Source organism: Ranitomeya imitator, chromosome 2 (assembly GCF_032444005.1).
Source record: "Ranitomeya imitator isolate aRanImi1 chromosome 2, aRanImi1.pri, whole genome shotgun sequence".
In the NCBI taxonomy this organism is placed as follows: domain Eukaryota; kingdom Metazoa; phylum Chordata; class Amphibia; order Anura; family Dendrobatidae; genus Ranitomeya; species Ranitomeya imitator.
The window spans coordinates 397266776-397287713 of record NC_091283.1 but is presented as its reverse complement, the minus strand read 5'-3'; the positions used below and the strand labels follow the sequence as shown (position 1 = coordinate 397287713).

Genomic DNA, 20938 nt, shown 5'->3' with positions numbered 1-20938 from the left:
AAAACCCCAAAGTCACTTCTAGCCTGGATAGGTCCCTAAAAAATATATTTTGTACATTTCCTTGAAAAATGAAAAGTTGCTGCTACATTTCTCAACCTCCTAAAATGCAAACAAAATAAAACATTTTACAAATGGCACTGATGTAAAGCAGATGTGAGGGAAATATTTATTAATGCATTTCTGTGGTATGACTATCTGGATTAAAGGGATCATTCAAAGTTTGAAAATTGCAAATTTTTTTACATTTGTCAATTTATTTTTTATTATAAATAAACACAAAACATATTGACCTAAAATTACCAGGATCATAACGTATAATGTGCCATGAAAAAACAATCTCAAAATCGCTGGGATTTCTAGAGTTATTACCACTTAAAGTGACACTGGTCAGATTTCAAAACTGGCCCGGTCACTAAGGGGTTTTAAATTAGGAAGAAAAAACAAAAAAAAACAATCGTGGTATTGCACTTTTTTTTTGCAATTTCACCGCACTTGAAGGGGTTTATCACCTGTGTGAATTCTGATGTGTAACAAGTCTGGTTTTCCCACATTCTGCACGTGACAATAACTTCTCCCCTGTGTGAATTTTCTTATGTGTAATAAGATTTGATTTCCCATTAAAACATTTCCCACATTCTGCACAGGAAAATGGCTTCTCCCCTGTGTGATTTCTCTGATGTACAATAAGACATGCTTTCCAATTAAAACATTTTCCACATTCTTCACATGAAAATGGCTTTTCTCTTGTATGCACTCTTTGATGTTTAACAAGACTTCCTTTCTCAGTAAAACATTTTCCACATTCTGTACATGAAAATGGCTTTTCTCCTGTATGCACTCTTTGATGTTTAACAAGGTTTCCTTTCTGAGTAAAACATTTTCCACATTCTGTACATGAAAATGGCTTCTCCCCTGTGTGAGTTCTCTGATGTATAACAAGTCTGATTTTCTTCTTAAAGCATTTCCCACAGTCTGAACATGAAAATAGCTTCCCGTTCATATCAATTCTCTGTTTTGTAATATGTTTGGATTTTTCGCATGTGTGAATTTTCTTATGTGTAACAAGATTTGTTTTCCGACTAAAACACTGCCCACATTCTGCACATGAATATGGCTTTTCCCTTGTTGTTTTAATCTGTTGTACAAGTAAAACCGATTTTGATTTAAAACATTTCCCACATTCTGAACAAGAACACGGTTTCTCCTCTATATGAGTTATCGGGTGTTCATCAACTCTTACACAACTTTGCTTTTGCATATTGTTCTTTGCTGAAGCAGAAGAAAAGACCTGTTGAATAGGGTCAGATGGCAGATTTTTTATGAGACGGAATTGAAGTATATCTGGGATAATGGCGTGTTCTTCACTTGTATGTGTGATACCACGTTCATCTGTTGCAAAATCTGAAAATATTTTATGTCCCTCTGAGCTCCTTGTACAGTCATCTGCCAAGAATAAAATACATTTTGATCATTTTTAAATAAAACTGCATTACAATTGCTAAAATTTATAATATATACCATTTCCATAAAAACTGTAATACAATAAATTATCAACTGACATAGCGCAGTCCACAAAGATGAGACTTATAATCCATGATGATATGTTTCCAGTTTGTGCTCTTTCACTCGTTTCCTTATCGATAGGTTTATGCTTCACTGTGCCTTTCACCAAATGTTTCGACGTAGATGTTAAATGGAGACTGTAAGAGACATCTACATGTAGCTTAGCACAGAGCTGGGAATATGGGATTTGCAGTATGGTTATGTACAAATAAGCACTGGTTTTGTTTCTTTCTGTTTTATCTTTAAAGGGAACCTGTCACCCCCAAAATCGAAGGTGAGCTAAGACCTCCGGCATCTGGGGCTTATCTACAGCATTCGGTAATGCTGTACATAAGCACCGATATATCCTGAAAGATGAGAAGAAGAGGTTAGATTATACTCACCCAGGGGCGGTCCCGCTGCGGTTTTGGTCCGATGGGCGTCACGGTCCGGTCCGGGGCCTCCCCTCTTCTTGGCTTCACGCTACGGCTACGGCGTACTTTGTCTGCCCTGTTGACCTTTCCTAGCGCCTGTGCACTGCAGTACTTTGCTCTGCCCTTAACAGGGCAGGCAAAGTACGCCTGCGCCAGAGCCGCAGAGTGAAGACAAGAAAAGGATGTCATCGTAAGAAGATGGGAGGCCCCGGACCGGACCGCGATGCTCATCGGACCAAAACCGCAGCGGGACTGCCCCTGGGTGACTATAATCTAACTTCTTTTTCTCATCTTTCAGGATACATAGGCGGCTTATCTACAGCATTACAGAATGCTGTAGATAAGCCACTGATGCCAGTGATCTTAGCTCACCTTCGAGTTTGGGGGTGACAGGATCCTTTTAAGCTAACTAAGAAGTGAATACACAAAAAAGTTAATTGGTATTTTTTTTAAAAATGGGATGGAAGCTAACGGAAACATTTGCACGACCGTCCACTTTTAGCACTGGTACCATCATAATCGTACTGAAGGAATAATCTTTACTGCAAAATGAAAACTGTGGTAAAAAAAAACAAAAAACAAAATATAAAACCGTAAAATATTTTTTGGGGGACATTTTACAGGCAAATTTGACATTTTTGTTTCTATTTTCCAGTACATTATATGGCAAATAAATGGTGTAATTCAAAACTACATCTAGTTCCACAAGACAACAACTCTTATAAAATAAATTAAAAAAAAAAAGAAAAATTGCCCCCTCATTATGTGGTTAAAGGATCTTTTTTGTGATATTTTAAAATAATTTGCAGAGAGCTGACCTAATACTTGTCATACAGCGCTAGCTAGGTGTCCCACCAGTCTCTATGCTTCCACTTCCAGATGAACACGTGATCAAGCAGGGGCAGACACTGACAGCTTGGGGCCTCTGTGCAAGAAAGGTGTCTGGGCTCCCCTCCTTTTATGGCAACAAAGTTGCAGATATACAATATTAATAAAACACACACACACATACAGTGGGGGAAATAATTATTTGATCCAGTGCTGATTTTGAAAACTTGCCCACTGACAAAGACATGAACAGTCTATAATTTTAAGGGTAATTTAATTTAATCAGAAAGATATAATATCAAAGATAAAATCCAGAAAATCACATTGTATAAATTTATATAAATTAATTTGCATTTGCAGTGTGAAATAAGTATTTGATCCCTCAGGCAAACAAGACTTAATACTTGGTGGCAAAACCCTTGTTGGCAAGCACAGCAGTCAGATGTTTTTTGTAGTTGATGATGAGGTTTTCACACATGTCAGGAGGAATTTTGGTCCACTCCTCTTTGCACATCATCTCTAAATCATTAAGATTTTGAGGCTGTCGCTTGACAACTTGGAGCTTCAATTTCTCCATAAGTTTTCTATGGGATTAAGCTCTGGAGACTGGCTAGGCCACTCCATGACCTTATTGTACTTCTTTTTGAGCCACTCCTATGTTGCCTTGGCTGTATGTTTTGGGTCATTGTTTTGCTGGAAGACCCAGCCACGACCAATTTTTAGTGTCCTAGGGGGAGGGAAGGAGGTGGTCAATCAGGATTTTACCGTACATGGCTTCATCCATTCTCCCATTGATGCGGTGAAGCAGTCCAGTGCCTTTAGCAGAGGCCCCAAAACATAACGTTTCCACATCCATGTTTGACAGTGGGGATGGTGTTCTTTGGGTCATAGGCAGCATTTCTCTTCCTCTAAACATGGCAAATTGAGTTAATGACAAAGACCTAAATTTATGTCTCATCTGACCACAGCACGTTCTCCCAATCACTCACAGAATCATCCAGGTGTTCATTGGCAAACGTCAGATGGGCCTGCACATGTACTTTCTTGAGCAGGAGACCTTGCGGGCACTGCAGGATTTAAAACCTTTACGGCGTAATGTGTTACCAATGGTTTTCTTGGTGACTGTGGTCCCAGCTGCCTTGAGATCATTAACAAGTTCCTCCCGTGTAGCTTCAGGCTGATCTCTCACCTTCCTTATGATCAAGGATACGAGGTGAGATTTTGCATGGTGCCCCAGATCAATGTCGATTGACAGTCATTTTGTATTTCTTCCATTTTCTTACTATAGAACCAACAGTTGTCTCCTCACCCAGCGCCTTACGTATTGTTTTGTAGCCCATTCCAGCTTGTGCACGTCTATGATCTTGTCCCTGACATCCTTAGAAAGCATTTTGGTCTTGCCCACCTTGTAGGGGTTAGAGTCTGACTGATTAATTGAGTCTGTGGACAGGAGTCTTTTATAAAAATGCCTATGTAAGACAGCTGTCTTTAATGCAGGTAATGAGTTGATTAGGAGCGTCTAACTGGTCTGTAAAAGCCAGAACTCTTAATGGTTGGTAGGGGATCAAATACTTATTTCTCACTGCAAAATGCAAATAAATTTACATAATTTATACAAAGTGATTTTCCAGATTTTATTTTTGATATTCTATCTCTCAATGTTAAAATTAGCATATCCTTAAAATTACAAACTGTTCATGTCAGTGAGCAAACTTACAAAATCAGCAAGTGATCAAATACTTATTTTCCCCAGTAGCAGCGGGTCACAAGAGGAAGAACCCGACGGCTGCAGCTATCTCCTGTACCCGGTGCTAAAGAGAAATGAATATTCACTCCATTCCACGCCTGTTATGATTAGGTAATTCAGCACCACAATGGACATAGAAGTTCAGAGCACATACAGTGACCTGACAATAACCCAAAAACATAGAACGAGCTCTGAGACGTGGGAACTCTGCTGACCGCAATCCCTAATCCTCTCCAACCACACTAGAGGCAGCCGTGGATTGCGCCTAACGCTCCCTATGCAACTCGGCACAGCCTGAGAAACTAGCTAGCCTGAAGATAGAAAATAAGCCTACCTTGCCTCAGAGAAATACCCCAAAGGAAAAGGCAGCCCCCCACATATAATGACTGTGAGTTGAGATGAAAAGACAAACGTAGAGATGAAATAGATTTAGCAAAGTGAGGCCCGACTTTCTGAACAGACCGAGGATAGGAAAGGTAACTTTGCGGTCAACACAAAACCCTACAAACAACCACGCAGAGGGGCAAAAAGACCCACCGTACCGACTAACGGCACAGAGGTACTCCCTCTGCGTCCCAGAGCTTCCAGCAAGCAAGAAAAACCAAATAAGCAAGCTGGACAGAAAAAACAGCAAACAAAAATCCCACAAGCGAAACTTAGCTTAAGCAGAGCAGCAGGCCACAGGAACGATCCAGGAGGAAGCAAGTCCAATACTAGAACATTGACTGGAGGCCAGGATCAAAGCACTAGGTGGAGTTAAATAGAGCAGCACCTAACGACTTCCCCACATCACCTGAGGAAGGAAACTCAGAAGCCGCAGTACCACTCTCCTCCACCAACGGAAGCTCATAGAGAGAATCAGCCGAAGTACCACTTGTGACCACAGGAGGGAGCTCTGCCACAGAATTCACAACAGTACCCCCCCCTTGAGGGGTCACCGAACCCTCACCAGAGCCCCCAGGACGACCAGGATGAGCCATATGAAAGGCACGAACAAGATTGGGAGCATGGACATCAGAGGCAAAGACCCAGGAATTATCTTCCTGAGCATAACCCTTCCATTTAACCAGATACTGGAGTTTCCGTCTCGAAACACGAGAATCCAAAATCTTCTCCACAATATACTCCAACTCCCCCTCCACCAAAACCGGGGCAGGAGGATCAACTGATGGAACCATAGGTGCCACGTATCTCCGCAACAATGACCTATGGAATACGTTATGGATAGAAAAAGAATCTGGAAGGGTCAAACGAAAAGACACAGGATTAAGATCCTCAGAAATCCTATACGGACCAATGAAACGAGGTTTAAACTTAGGAGAGGAAACCTTCATAGGAATATGACGAGATGACAACCAAACCAAATCCCCAACACGAAGTCGGGGACCCACACAGCGTCTGCGATTAGCGAAACGTTGAGCCTTCTCCTGGGACAAGGTCAAATTGTCCACTACATGAGTCCAAATCTGCTGTAACCTGTCCACCACAGTATCCACACCAGGACAGTCCGAAGACTCAACCTGCCCTGAAGAGAAACGAGGATGGAACCCAGAGTTGCAGAAAAACGGTGAAACCAAGGTAGCCGAGCTGGCCCGATTATTAAGGGCGAACTCAGCCAAAGGCAAGAAGGACACCCAATCATCCTGATCAGCAGAAACAAAGCATCTCAGATATGTTTCCAAGGTCTGATTGGTTCGTTCGGTCTGGCCATTAGTCTGAGGATGGAAAGCCGAGGAAAAAGACAAGTCAATGCCCATCCTAGCACAAAAGGCTCGCCAAAACCTCGAAACAAACTGGGAACCTCTGTCAGAAACGATGTTCTCTGGAATGCCATGTAAACGAACCACATGCTGGAAGAGCAATGGCACCAAATCAGAGGAGGAAGGCAATTGAGACAAGGGCACCAAATGGATCATCTTAGAGAAGCGATCACAAACCACCCAAATGACCGACATTTTTTGAGAGACGGGGAGATCCGAAATAAAATCCATAGAGATATGTGTCCAAGGCCTCTTCGGGACCGGCAAGGGCAAAAGCAACCCACTGGCACGAGAACAGCAGGGCTTAGCCCGAGCACAAATCCCACAGGAATGCACAAAAGAACGCACATCCGGCGACAGAGACGGCCACCAAAAGGATCTAGCCACTAAATCTCTGGTACCAAAGATTCCAGGATGACCAGCCAACACCGAACAATGAACCTCAGAGAGAACTTTATTCGTCCACCTATCAGGGACAAACAGTTTCTCCGCTGGGCAACGATCAGGTTTATTAGCCTGAAATTTTTGCAGCACCCGCCGCAAATCAGGGGAGATGCAGGCAAAATTACTCCCTCTTTGAGAACACCCGCCGGCTCAGACAAACCCGGAGAGTCGGGCACAAAACTCCTAGACAGGGCATCCGCCCTCACATTTTTAGAGCCCGGAAGGTACGAAACCACAAAGTCAAAATGGGAGAAAAACAGCGACCAACGAGCCTGTCTAGGATTCAACCGTTTGGCAGACTCGAGATAAGTCAAGTTCTTGTGATCAGTCAAGACCACCACGCGATGCTTAGCTCCTTCAAGCCAATGACGCCACTCCTCGAATGCCCACTTCATGGCCAGCAACTCTCGATTGCCAACATCATAATTTCGCTCAGCAGGCAAAAACTTCCTGGAAAAGAAGCCGCATGGTTTCATCACCGAGCAATCAGAACTTCTCTGCGACAAAACAGCCCACGCTCCAATTTCAGAAGCATCAACCTCGACCTGGAACGGAAGCGAAACATCTGGTTGACACAACACAGGGGCAGAAGAAAAACGACGCTTTAACTCTTGAAAAGCTTCCACAGCAGCAGAAGACCAATTGACCACATCAGCACCCTTCTTGGTCAATTCGGTCAATGGTTTAGCAATACTAGAAAAATTACAGATGAAGCGACGATAAAAATTAGCAAAGCCCAGGAACTTTTGCAGACTCTTCAGAGATGTCGACTGAGTCCAATCATAGATGGCCTGGACCTTAACAGGGTCCATCTCGATAGTAGAAGGGGAAAAAATGAACCCCAAAAATGAAACCTTCTGAACACCAAAGAGACACTTTGATCCCTTCACAAACAAAGAATTAGCACGCAGGACCTGGAACACCATTCTGACCTGCTTCACATGAGACTCCCAATCATCCGAGAAGACCAAAATATCATCCAAGTATACAATCAGGAATTTATCCAGGTACTCTCGGAAGATGTCATGCATAAAGGACTGAAACACTGATGGAGCATTGGCAAGTCCGAAAGGCATAACTAGGTACTCAAAATGGCCCTCGGGCGTATTAAATGCAGTTTTCCATTCATAGCCCCTCTTAATACGCACAAGATTATACGCACCACGAAGATCTATCTTGGTGAACCAACTAGCCCCCTTAATCCGAGCAAACAAATCAGATAGCAGCGGCAAGGGGTACTGAAATTTGACCGTGATTTTATTTAGAAGGCGGTAATCTATGCAAGGTCTCAGCGAACCATCCTTCTTGGCCACAAAAAATAAACCCGCTCCCAATGGCGACGATGACGGGCGAATATGACCCTTCTCCAAGGACTCCTTCACGTAACTCCGCATAGCGGCGTGCTCAGGTACAGATAAATTAAACAGTCGACCTTTAGGAAACTTACTACCAGGAATCAAATCGATAGCACAATCACAATCCCTATGCGGAGGTAGGGCATTGGACTTGGGCTCATCAAATACATCCCGGTAATCAGACAAGAACTCTGGGACCTCAGAAGGGGTGGATGACGAAATAGACAGAAATGGGACATCACCATGTACCCCCTGACAACCCCAGCTGGACACAGACATTGATTTCCAATCTAATACTGGGTTATGGACTTGTAGCCATGGCAACCCCAACACGACCACATCATGCAGATTATGCAACACCAGAAAGCGAATATCCTCCTGATGTGCAGGAGCCATGCACAAAGTCAGCTGGGTCCAGTACTGAGGCTTATTCTTGGCCAAAGGCGTAGCATCAATTCCTCTCAATGGAATAGGACACTGCAAGGGCTCCAAGAAAAACCCACAACGCCTAGCATACTCCAAGTCCATCAAATTCAGGGCAGCGCCTGAATCCACAAATGCCATGACAGAATAAGATGACAAAGAGCAGATCAAAGAAACGGACAAAAGAAATTTTGACTGTACCGTACCAATGGTGGCAGACTTAGCGAACCGCTTAGTGCGCTTAGGACAATCGGAGATAGCATGAGTGGAATCACCACAGTAGAAACACAGCCCATTCTGACGTCTGTGTTCCTGCCTTTCAGCTCTGGTCAAAGTTCTATCACACTGCATAGGCTCAGGTTTATGTTCAGATAATACCGCCAAATGGTGCACAGATTTACGCTCACGCAAGCGTCGACCGATCTGAATGGCCAAAGACATAGACTCATTCAGACCAGCAGGCATAGGAAATCCCACCATGACATCCTTAAGGGCTTCAGAGAGACCCTTTCTGAAAATAGCTGCCAGCGCACCTTCATTCCATTGAGTGAGCACGGACCACTTTCTAAACTTCTGACAATAAATCTCTATCTCATCCTGACCCTGACACAGAGCCAGCAAATTTTTCTCTGCCTGATCCACCGAATTAGGTTCATCGTACAGCAATCCGAGCGCCAGGAAAAACGCATCAATATTACATAATGCAGGATCTCCTGGCGCAAGGGAAAATGCCCAGTCTTGAGGGTCGCCACGTAATAAAGAAATAATGATCCTAACTTGTTGAACTGGGTCACCAGAGGAGCGAGGTTTCAAAGCCAGAAATAGTTTACAATTATTTTTGAAACTCAGAAATTTAGCTCTATCTCCAGAAAACAAATCAGGAATAGGAATTCTTGGTTCTAACATAGAATTCTGAACCACAAAGTCTTGAATATTTTGTACTCTTGCAGTGAGATGATCCACACATGAAGACAGACCTTTAATGTCCATCGCTACACCTGTGTCCTGAACCACCCAAATGTCTAGGGGGAAAAAAAAAGGCAAAACACAGTGCAAAGAAAAAAAAATGGTCTCAGAACTTCTTTTTTCCCTCTATTGAGAAGCATTAGTACTTTTGGCCTCCAGTACTGTTATGAATAGGTAATTCAGAACCACAATGGACCTTGAAGTTCAGAGCACACAAAGTGACCTGACAATAACCAAAAGACATAGGACGAGCTCTGAGACGTGGGAACTCTGCTGACCGCAATCCCTAATCCTATCCAACCACACTAGAGGCAGCCGTGGATTGCGCCTAACGCTCCCTATGCAACTCGGCACAGCCTGAGAAACTAGCTAGGCCTAAGATGGAAAAATAAGCCTACCTTGCCTCAGAGAAATACCCCAAAGGAAAAGGCAGCCCCCCACATATAATGACTGTGAGTTGAGATGAAAATACAAACGCAGAGATGAAATAGATTTAGCAAAGTGAGGCCCAACTTACTGAACAGACCGAGAATAGGAAAGATTGCTTTGCGGTCAACACAAAACCCTACAAACAACCACGCAGAGGGGGCAAAAAGACCCTCCGCACCGACTACCGGTACGGAGGTGCTCCCTCTGCGTCCCAGAGCTTCCAGCAAGCAAGAAAAACAAATTAAGCACGCTGGACAGAAAAAATAGCAAACAAAAATAACACAAGCAAAACTTAGCTTATGCAGGAAGACAGGCCACAGGAACGATCCAGGAGGAAGCAAGACCGGAGGCCAGGAGCAAAGCACTAGGTGGAGTTAAATAGAGCAGCACCTAACGACTTCACCACATCACCTGAGGAAGGAAACTCAGAAGCCGCAGTACCACTCACATCCACCAACGGAAGCTCATAGACAGAATCAGCCGAAGTACCACTTGTGACCACAGGAGGGAGCTCTGCCACAGAGTTCACAACAGGGGCGGATGGTTTCCTGAGGGATCTCCTCCCAGACTTGGACTAAAGCATCCGCCAACTCCTGGACAGTCTGTTGTGCAAGGTGACATTGGTGGATGGTGCGAGACATGATGTCCCAGATGTATTCAATCGGATTCAGGTCTTTGGAATTGGGCGGGCCAGTCCATAGCTTCAATGCCTTCATCCTGCAGGAACTGCTGACACTCCAGCCACATGAGGTCTGGCATTGTCCTGCATTAGGAGGAACCCAGGGCCAACCGCACCAGCATATGGTCTCACAAGGGGTCTCAGGATCTCATCTCGGTACCTAATGGCAGTCAGGCTAAAATACCTGTGAAACACCTGAAGGGTTAATAAACTTCTTGAATGTGGTTTTGAGCACCTTGAGGCACCGTTGAGTTTTTAGAATGGTGTAATACTTTGTTATTTTGAAATTTGAAATTGCAGGTCAACTTTTAACCCTTAACTCCCTAACAAAAAAAAATTTGTTTCCAAAATTGTGCTAATGTAAAGTAGACATGTGGGAAATGTTATTTATTAACTATTTTTCGTGACATATCTCTCTGCTTTAAGGGCATAAAAATACAAAGTTTGAAAATTGCTAAATTTTAAAAATTTGCGCCATATTTCCGTTTTTTCATAAATAATCGCAAGTAATATCGAAGAAATGTTACCACTAACATGAAGTACAATATGTCACGAAAAAACAATCTCAGAATCAGCGGGATCCGTTGAAGCGTTCCAGAGTTATAACCTCATAAAGTGACAGTGGTCAGAATTGCAAAAATTGGCTCGGTCATTAAGTACCAAATTGGCTCTGTCACTAAGGGGTTAAAGGGGCATGTTTTTATCATCCCCACACTGGAAAAAAGTATATGATACGGAAACGGTATACATGCAGAAGTAGTTTTGTGGTCTACATCCTTAGCTGCCCGTGTGGTCTCTACTATGTAGGGGAGACCACAATGGAGGTCAAAGCGAGAATTTCAAAGCATAAAAGTACTATTAGAACAAATTTGATTGACCTTCCAGTACCTAGGCACTTCCATGAGTTAGGGTACTCGGTTAATCAGCTAAGATACCGAGTCATAGATGTTGTACCTATGCCAAGACGGGGTGGCGATCGGGTTTCCCTTCTGAAGAGAAAAGAATTGAAATGGATCTATGAGCTTGATACTCTTTCTCCAAAAGGCTTAAATATTGATTATCAACAAAGTTGTCTCCTGTAAGGTCCTTTTGGGCCTTTGTGGTACCTTATCGGTGTATTATTGTTTTTAATTCTATTATATACTGTTTATTTTTGTTAGGGGTGGTCTCATTAACAGTTGCCTTTTAGATCTGTCCTATATATACAAATGTAGCCTCTTGATCAATTTGATCTGAATAGATTGTGGCTGTTCGCCTGATATCTACCTTAATCCGTTTTTTATAAATTGTGATTTTTTTTCCCCCCTTTTTCTGCTTGGATGTATTTTTTCCAGGATAAAAAAAATATATGTCTATGGAGTTAATGTGCCTGCTCTCGTCAGATCGCAAATGCTAAGCAGCTTGAGGCTGGGCAAGTACCAGCTGGCTGGGAATCCCTTGTACCAAAGGTGTTTGTGATCTATGTTTGTCCTTGCAAGGAGGTTGATACGGACTGAGTTTAGGTTATCATGATGGTTGTTTTTTTCTGTGTATATGTCGTCTCTCATTACAGGCCCATATGAAAAGATGTAAATATTTAAAATGACGGATCACATAATATAGGAATAGTCGATATTGGGGATAAATATATAAGGTGTCCAGTGGAGAAATGTTATATTGTATACCGTTGTATACTATGGACCTGGAGTGGAAAAAATACTATACCTAGCTATGAGCCTGGATGTACTTTTGCGTGCTGATTGTAGCTGTGACAAAACACTCTGGGATCGCCTTTGCTGGGGTCAAAGGTCACGTGGTTTGTGCATTGAATCTGAGGCGTACAGCAGGTTTCTGAGCAGGCTGACCTCAGGTCAGATTTATTAATGTGAAAGCAACATGAACAAAACAACACATAAAAATAAATCCTAGCCTGTCCGGCACGAACTAAACAAATACGTTGCTATCTCAACAACTGGGGGGGCTTCTCCCACCCAGCTAACATCACACAGATCTTGAGCCAGCTCTTCACTCACGTTGGTCTCACACAGGCAGGCAATCTGTGTGCCCCAGGCAGACACTGGAAACCCCCAGCTGGTCAATTTTTATTCCTGCAATCATTAACCCATTAGCACCCTGAAGATACTGAGTGGCCTAATTCACATAGGACAAACACCTGGGCGAGATATACCTGCCTCCAACTACCACACCAGCATGAGTCTTACATATCCCCCCCCCCCCTCTTGCTCAGACCACTCCGGTCGAGCAAGAACACTTTTGAAACAGTGCACTCGGGATAGGGCATCGGCATTCCCCATCTGCACCCCAGGTCGGTGCTCCACCGTAAAAGAGTAAGCCTGCAGGGCAAGGAACCACCGGGTTACCCGACTATTACGGTCTTTGTGGAGGTGCATCCACTTGAGAGGGACATGGTCTGTGACCAGCCTAAACTTCCTACCGGCCAGGTAATACTTGAAGGAGTCGAGAGCCCATTTAATGGCTAGGCATTCTTTTTCAACCACCGCATACCTCTGCTCATGTACATTCAGTTTCCGACTGAGATAGAGGACCGGGTGTTCGACTCCGTCCCTCACCTGGGAAAGTACAGCTCCGACACCAGTATCAGAGGCATCAGTTTGTACCACAAACTCGCTGCTGAAATCAGGAGTCACTAGTACGGACTGAGAGCACAAAGCCCGTTTCAGGCTGTGGAAGGCCTCTTCAGCAGCTGAGGTCCATTTTACCATGACGGAACCCTTCCCCTTGGTAAGATCCGTCAAGGGAGTAGCCATGGCTGCAAAATTGGGTATGAACCGGCGATAATAGCCGGCAATCCCTAGGAAAGCCTGTACTTGTTTTTTGTTCACTGGTTGTGGCCAGCCCTGAATTGCCTGTATTTTGTCGATCTGGGGTTTAACCACTCCTCGGCCAATCACGTAGCCCAAGTATCGGGCTTCTTCAAGCCCGATGTGGCATTTCTTGGGGTTTGCCGTTAAACCTGCATCTCGCAGGTCATCAATCACCGCTTGTACCTTCTGGAGATGAGTTTCCCAGTCCATGCTGTAAATTACGATGTCATCCAGGTAGGCAGAAGCGTACTGTCTGTGAGGCCTCAATACTCGATCCATCAATCTCTGGAACGTTGCAGGAGCTCCGTGAAGTCCAAACGGCATATAGACATACTGGAACAGACCTTCCGGTGTAGCAAATGCCGTCTTCTCTCTGGCCACCTCGGCCAGAGGAATCTGCCAGTACCCCTTTGTTAAATCCAGGGTCGTAATGTATCGGGCTTTACCAAGCCGGTCGATCAACTCATCGACCCGGGGCATAGGGTACGCATCAAATTTAGAAACTGCATTCAGTTTCCTAAAGTCATTACAAAACCGGATGGAGCCATCCGGTTTAGGTATCAACACAATTGGACTGGACCAGGCGCTGTGCGACTCCTCAATGACTCCTAAGTCCAACATTGCCATCACTTCCCGGGAGACGGCTTCACGGCGGGCTTCCGGAATCCGGTAGGGCTTCACATGAACAGTGACGCCAGGCTCTGTGACAATCTCATGTTTCACCAACTTAGTCCGGCCAGGTTTTTCTGAGAAAAACTGTCGGTTCTGTAACAAAAATTGCTTAACCTCAGATTTTTGTCGTTCTGAGAGAGTCTCGGCAACCTGCACCTCCGGTACAGTAGGTGAACAAACCGGACGGGGCAGATCCGCCGTTAGGGCAGAGCGGTCTTTCCAGGATTTTATCAGATTCACATGATAAATCTGTTCCGGTTTTCTCTTACCCGGCTGGTACACTTTATAGTTCACTTCACCAACTCTTTCTCGGACCTCAAATGGGCCCTGCCATTTCGCCAGGAATTTACTATCCACAGTAGGGATTAGGACCAACACCCTATCGCCGGGTGCAAATGTACGGACCTTAGCGCCTCTATCATAACTTTGCCTCTGGGCTCCCTGGGCCTGTAACACATGGTCCCTAACAATGGGCATGACAGCGGCAATACGATCCTGCATTTGTGTTACATCGTCGATCACCGTTTTAAAGGGAGTGACTTGACCTTCCCAGGTTTCTTTTGCGACGTCCAGCAGTCCCCGGGGACGACGGGCGTACAACAGTTCGAAAGGCGAAAACCCTGTGGAAGACTGGGGAACTTCCCTAATGGCAAACAGCAAATAGGGTAACAAGTAATCCCAGTTCTTCCCATCTTTGTCTATCGCCTTCCAGAGCATCTGTTTTAAGGTTTTGTTGAAGCGCTCAACCAGGCCATCTGTTTGAGGGTGATAGACAGACATACGCAACGGGTCTATTTGTAAGAGCCTGCAGAGCTCCTTCATTACCCTCGACATAAAGGGAGTCCCCTGGTCGGTGAGTATCTGTTTTGGAATTCCCACCCGACTAAACACTTGTACCAATTCCTTGGTGATCGTCTTGGCAGCTGTGTTAAGCAAAGGGACGGCTTCCGGGTAACGAGTGGCATAGTCCACGATGACGAGGATATGTTGGTGCCCACGTGCGGATCGGGGAAGGGGCCCAACCAAATCCATCCCAATTCTCTCAAAAGGGACCCCGATGATAGGAAGGGGTACCAAAGGGCTACGGAACTGAGATTTAGGGGCCGCGATTTGGCACTCTGGACAGGACTCACAATAGGTACGCACATCATAATGTATTCCAGGCCACACAAAACAATGCAATATCCTTTCTGTGGTTTTCTGTACCCCCAGATGTCCCCCCATTATATGTCCGTGGGCCAAATCCAGTACCTTCCGCCGATAAGGTTTGGGTACCACTAACCGTTGCACTGTGTCTTCCCCTTTTTTTTCTACCTGGTAGAGCAAATCATTTTCAAGAACCATATACGGGTACGCTAGCCTAGTGTCAGGTTCTACGGGTACCCCATCTATCATTTTTACATTTTTCCTGGCCGGAGTCAGGGTAGGATCTTTCATTTGCTCGCTGTGGAAGTCATCCACCTGGACTCCCAAATCTGGCAGGCAGGGTGCCGGATGGCTGTCTGCCTCCGCCTCTCACTGAGGTTCCTCAGTTTCCTCCGTTTCCCCCGCCATGACGGAGAAGGGGTACTGAAGGTTAGATTCACTAACCTCCCCAGCAACATCTTCCTGTGGGGTCTCCTCTAGGGACTCGGGACCTCCAGATGGCATGGGAGAAGATTCACGGGTACAGCTACCGTGAAGGAGCAACTGATTCTCCCACAACTGCCAGAAATAGGGAAAATCCCTGCCCAGGATTACATCCTGTAACAATGCGGGAACGAGTCCCACTTTGTGCTGCACTGACCCATAGGGAGTAGAAATCCATATGACCGCTGTTAAGTACGAGTGGGTGTCACCATGCACACACGTCACAGAAAACTTGTCAGACGGACCAGACGGAAGTGCCACCAGACTAGCTTTCACCAGAGTCACCACAATTCCAGAGTCTAGTAATGCCACAACATTTTTCCCATCAACAGATAATTCACACAGGTGTTTTACTGTATCATTTTGACCCGCATTCACACTCACTAGCTGTGTAACCAAAGACATGCGTTTTCTAGAGTCTATAACGTCGCACTGCATGGGTTCAGCGGTAACAGGACAGTTCGCAGAAACATGACCCTTCTCATGGCAGCGGAAACACCTAACAGGTCCCCTACTGAGACCACCGTCCAATACTCTTGGTCTCGGAGTGCGAGCAGTCCCGGACTCCTCCCCCACAGTTTTAAGCGATTTTCCTTCACCCGTGGTCCCTGGAACAGTCTTACCGGTTCCACGAGGAGGAGGCACAGACCGGGGGTTGGCGGTGTCGTCGGGAAGTCCTTCTGCCACGGAATAACGCTCGACCAACTCCACAAGTTGATCCGCTGTCGTGGGATTTCCTTGGCTTACCCACCTTTTCAGCGCTGGGGGTAGTACTCTCAGGTACTTGTCCAGGACAACCCGCTGGATTATTTTGGGTATTGTCAGTACCTCGGGTTGCAGCCATTTCTTTGTTAAGTAGATCAGGTCGAACATCTGAGACCGCGCCGGTGTATCTTGCTGGTATGTCCACTGATGTACCCTCTGTGCCCGGACAGCCGTCGTCACACCCAGCCGTGCCAGGATCTCAGCTTTCAGCTTCTCAAAGTCCTGAGCGACCTCCGGGTCCAAATCATGGTAAGCTTTTTGGGCCTCGCCGGAGAGAAACGGGGCGATCAAATCGGCCCATCGTGCCTTCGGCCACTTCTCTCTCAACGCCGTCCGCTCAAACGTTGTCAGGTATGCCTCGACATCATCTTCTGCAGTCAGCTTTTGCCAGTATCGACTCACATGGATCCTTCTGGACTCTGCTTCCGGGTCAGCGTCAGGCATGCTCACCAGGAGCTGCGCCACCTGTTGGAGAAGTTGGCGGTCTGCAACCGTCATGTCCACTAACTCCTTTAGCTGTGCAGCCATCAAGCGATTAGCTTCGTGCTGTGCGGCAGTGGCCTGCTACTGTACGGCAGTGGACTGTACTAAGGCTTTCACCACGTCTTCCATGCTGTCGCCTGTGCCACGGTATGCCCGCATTCTCCACCACAATGTGACAAAACACTCTGGGATCGCCTTTGCTGGGGTCAAAGGTCACGTGGTTTGTGCATTGAATCTGAGGCGTACAGCAGGTTTATGAGCAGGCTGACCTCAGGTCAGATTTATTAACGTGAAAGCAACATGAACAAAACAACACATAAAAATAAATCCTAGCCTGTCCGGCACTAACTAAACAAATACGTTGCTATCTCAACAACTGAGGGGGCTTCTCCCACCCAGCTAACATCACACAGATCTTGAGCCAGCTCTTCACTCACGTTGGTCTCACACAGGCAGGCAATCTGTGTGCCCCAGGCAGACACTGGAAACCCCCAGCTGGTCATCTTTTATTCCTGCAATCATTAACCCATTAGCACCCTGAAGATACTGAGTGGCCTAATTCACATAGGACAAACACCTGGGCGAGATATACCTGCCTCCAACTACCACACCAGCACGAGTCTTACATAGCGCTATGTGACCGCTCACTGGAGCCATCTATCATGAAGAAGTCTATGGAGCATTACTGTGTCAGGTGCAGCTGCCGATTAACTAGATTCAGTGTGCTGACTATGCTGGATTCCGTCATTATAGCGCTATGGGACCGCTCACTGGAGCCATCTGTCATGAAGAGATCTATGGAGAATTCCTCTGTCATGCGCAGTTGCCGACTATATGGACTCAGTGTGCTGATTGTGCTGGAGTCCGGGACTGCGATATGCACATATGAGCTACGGACAGAGATAATGTCACGGACATGCGCAATACAATGTGCACCATTGGACAAGAGTGGGCGGTGTTTGTTTACTACTGACATGTGGACCAGCAGCCTATGAACTAGCGCGGTGAGGAGCGCTGCATGCTGGGCATATGTCGATCACATGATCTAAGATTTAGAAGCTGATTGGACTGCTCCTGTTCTGAACACGCCCACAATGCCATGACGATCGTGGATGCAGTACCCGGATTGGTGCGAGTGATATTTGTTTACATTGTGGACTTTGGGGACTTATTGGGGATTTATGAGTGTGATACAATAGCGGGGAGCGATCAGAGGTAGTTGGACTATGTTAGCGGCTAGTATATATAGGGGGCTGGCAATGTGGGACTGTTTTTATATGTGTATATGTATGTTGCACTATGATGTATTTTTTCCAGGTGTATGGAGCCACGCCATTGGTTGCTTGTTAATTAATGGGTTTGGCCTAAGGGTATATAATGGTGGTTGTATTGTCTTTTCACTATGCTTGAAAAAGGTCCACGGACCGAAACGTTGCAGATGGCAGAATAAATACGGGAGCTGTTTTTTTCACAATTGCTGTGGTGCTGTCCTTCTCTTCATGCGCTTCTGGATTTACCTACTGGGATGGATCCCCTGGTGAGGACGTGCACTCTGCTGTCCATAGAGACATTGCCATTATAGGGTGCGGCTTTACAATTAATATTTGATACTTGCATTGTTATGGTCTGGTGCATCTCAGTCTGAAAAAAACGAGATCTTACATAGCCACCTTTATTATGTATATTACTGTCCCTTATTACACAGTACCCTAGCTTGTTATGTACAGCCCTTTACATATCGGATCATACAGAGCCCTGTTTTTTATTACTTGCTAGTAATGCAATGACTGCTGATGGAGCATGGGAAAGCTTCTTTTCTAATGGAGGAGCTGATGGACTGGTCATATCTAACAAGAGAGAGGGACTATGTAACAAAAGAAGGCGCTGTGAATAACAAGAATACACTATGTAAGGGACAGCAGCGGAAACTATATAATAAGGGACGGAACCATATATAACTAGAGAGGATGGTATGTAATAAGGGACTGTGTTATCTAATATATAAAGCTGAATGTGTCTGTGTATGTATGTGTGTGTGTATGTACGGGATTGGCATCAGAACCGTTGCAAAAAGCCACATAATTTTGCGCAGTCACACATCTGGACCCCGAGAGCGTCATAGGCTATGTTGTGAGGTGAAATTTTAACCCTGCGCTTTTCCAATTCACCAAACAATTTTGCCCCTATCTACATAATGGGGAAAAAGTGAAAGGAAAAGTGTTAGAGGCAAATTGACAGCTGCCAGATGTGAACAAGGGGGACTTAAAGAATGAGAGCGATGGCGCCAAAGAGTATATACCGTACAGTTGCTATGGTGGGGCCCCGACATGGAATACTCACCACACACGGGGATATGAACACACACACACACAAAATGCGCCACACACTACCACGTGCTTGAACACATACAGTACAGACCAAAAGTTTGGACACACCTCATTTAAAGATTTTTCTGTATTTTCATGACTATGAAAATTGTAAATTCACACTGAAGGCATCAAAACTATGAATTAACACATGTGGAATTATATATTTTACAAAAAAGTGTGAAGCAACTGAAAATATGCCTTATATTCTAAGTTCTTCAAAGTAGCCACCTTTTGCTTCGATGACTGCTTTGCACACTCTTGGCATTCTCTTGATGAGCTTCAAGAGGTAGTCACCTTAAATGGTTTTTACTTCACAGGTGTGCCCTGTCAGCTTTAATAAGTGGGATTTCTTGCCTTATAAATGGGGTTGGGACCATCAGTTGTGTTGAGCAAAAGTCTGGTGGATACACAGCTGATAGTCCTACTGAATAGACTGTTAGAATTTGTATTAAGGCCAGAAAAAAGCAGCTAAGAAAAGAAAAACGAGTGGCCATCATTACTTTAAGAAATGAAGGTCAGTCAGTCTGAAAAATTGGGAAACCTTTGAAAGTGTCCCCAAGTAATTATACACCAAGGGATCTCATATATCAATATAACTCCAAAATTCACTATAGCACATCAACCTCTATTGTGTATAACTCAATGAGGTAAGGAGAATTTCTTACAAATATAAATATTTTTATTATACAAACAGCCAGCTCTATATATATATATATTTATATATATATATATATATATATATATATATATATATATATATATATATATATATATATATATATATATATATATATATATATATAGTGATCTAGGCTAGGTCTCACTCCCTTCAGTTCTCAAAGGGGCAAAACCGTTTCCTCTTTTATTTGGCAACTTTGCACAAGATATATCTTTAAACATGTGTGGAGGTATATGGCACTTGTTTTGATAGCCCTCTTTTTGGACATTTTTTTGCCTACATAATAAATTGTTATTGTTAACTTACCTGGCTACATTCCCATCTAAACCTGCTTGGTTTGTGGTACTCTTACCGTATGTAATTTATTTGTGTTTGTACAATAAAAATATTTATATTTGAAAGAAATTCTCCTTACCTCATTGAGTTCTACACAATAGAGGTTGATGTGCTAAAGTGTCCCCATGTGCAGTTGCAAAAACCATCAAGCACTACAAGAAACTGGCTCGCATGAGGACCGCCCCAGGAAAGGAAGACCAAGAGTCACCTCTGCTTCTGAGGATAAGTTAATCCGAGTCACCAGCCTCAGAAATCTCAGGTTAACAGCAGCTCAGATTAGAGACCAGGTCAATGCCACACAGAGTTCTAGCAGCAGACACATCTCTACAACAAATGTTAAGAGGAGTCTTTGTGCAGCAGGCCTTCATTGTAAAATAACTGCTAGAAAACCACTGCTAAGGACAGGAAACAAGCAGAAGAGACTTGTTTGGGCCAAAGAACAAAAGGAATGGACATTAGACCAGTGGAAATCTGTGCTTTGGTCTCACGAGTCCAAATTTGAGATCTTTGGTTCCAACCACCGTGTCTTTGTGTGACGCAGAAAAGGTGAACGGATGGACTCTACATGCCTGG

At 44.7% G+C, this 20938-nt stretch overlaps 1 protein-coding gene across 1 annotated transcript in view; it reads right to left on the bottom strand.

Annotated features, from left to right (window-relative positions):
- Positions 1 to 252: 252 nt before the first annotated feature.
- Positions 253 to 20938, bottom strand: part of LOC138664145 (gastrula zinc finger protein XlCGF57.1-like) — a 122577-nt gene continuing 101891 nt past the window's right edge. The window contains exon 7 of the mRNA XM_069750588.1: positions 253 to 1443. Coding sequence (XP_069606689.1) covers positions 506 to 1443 — 938 coding nt within the window. The 3' untranslated portion in view covers positions 253 to 505. The remainder of the gene's footprint in view (positions 1444 to 20938) is intronic.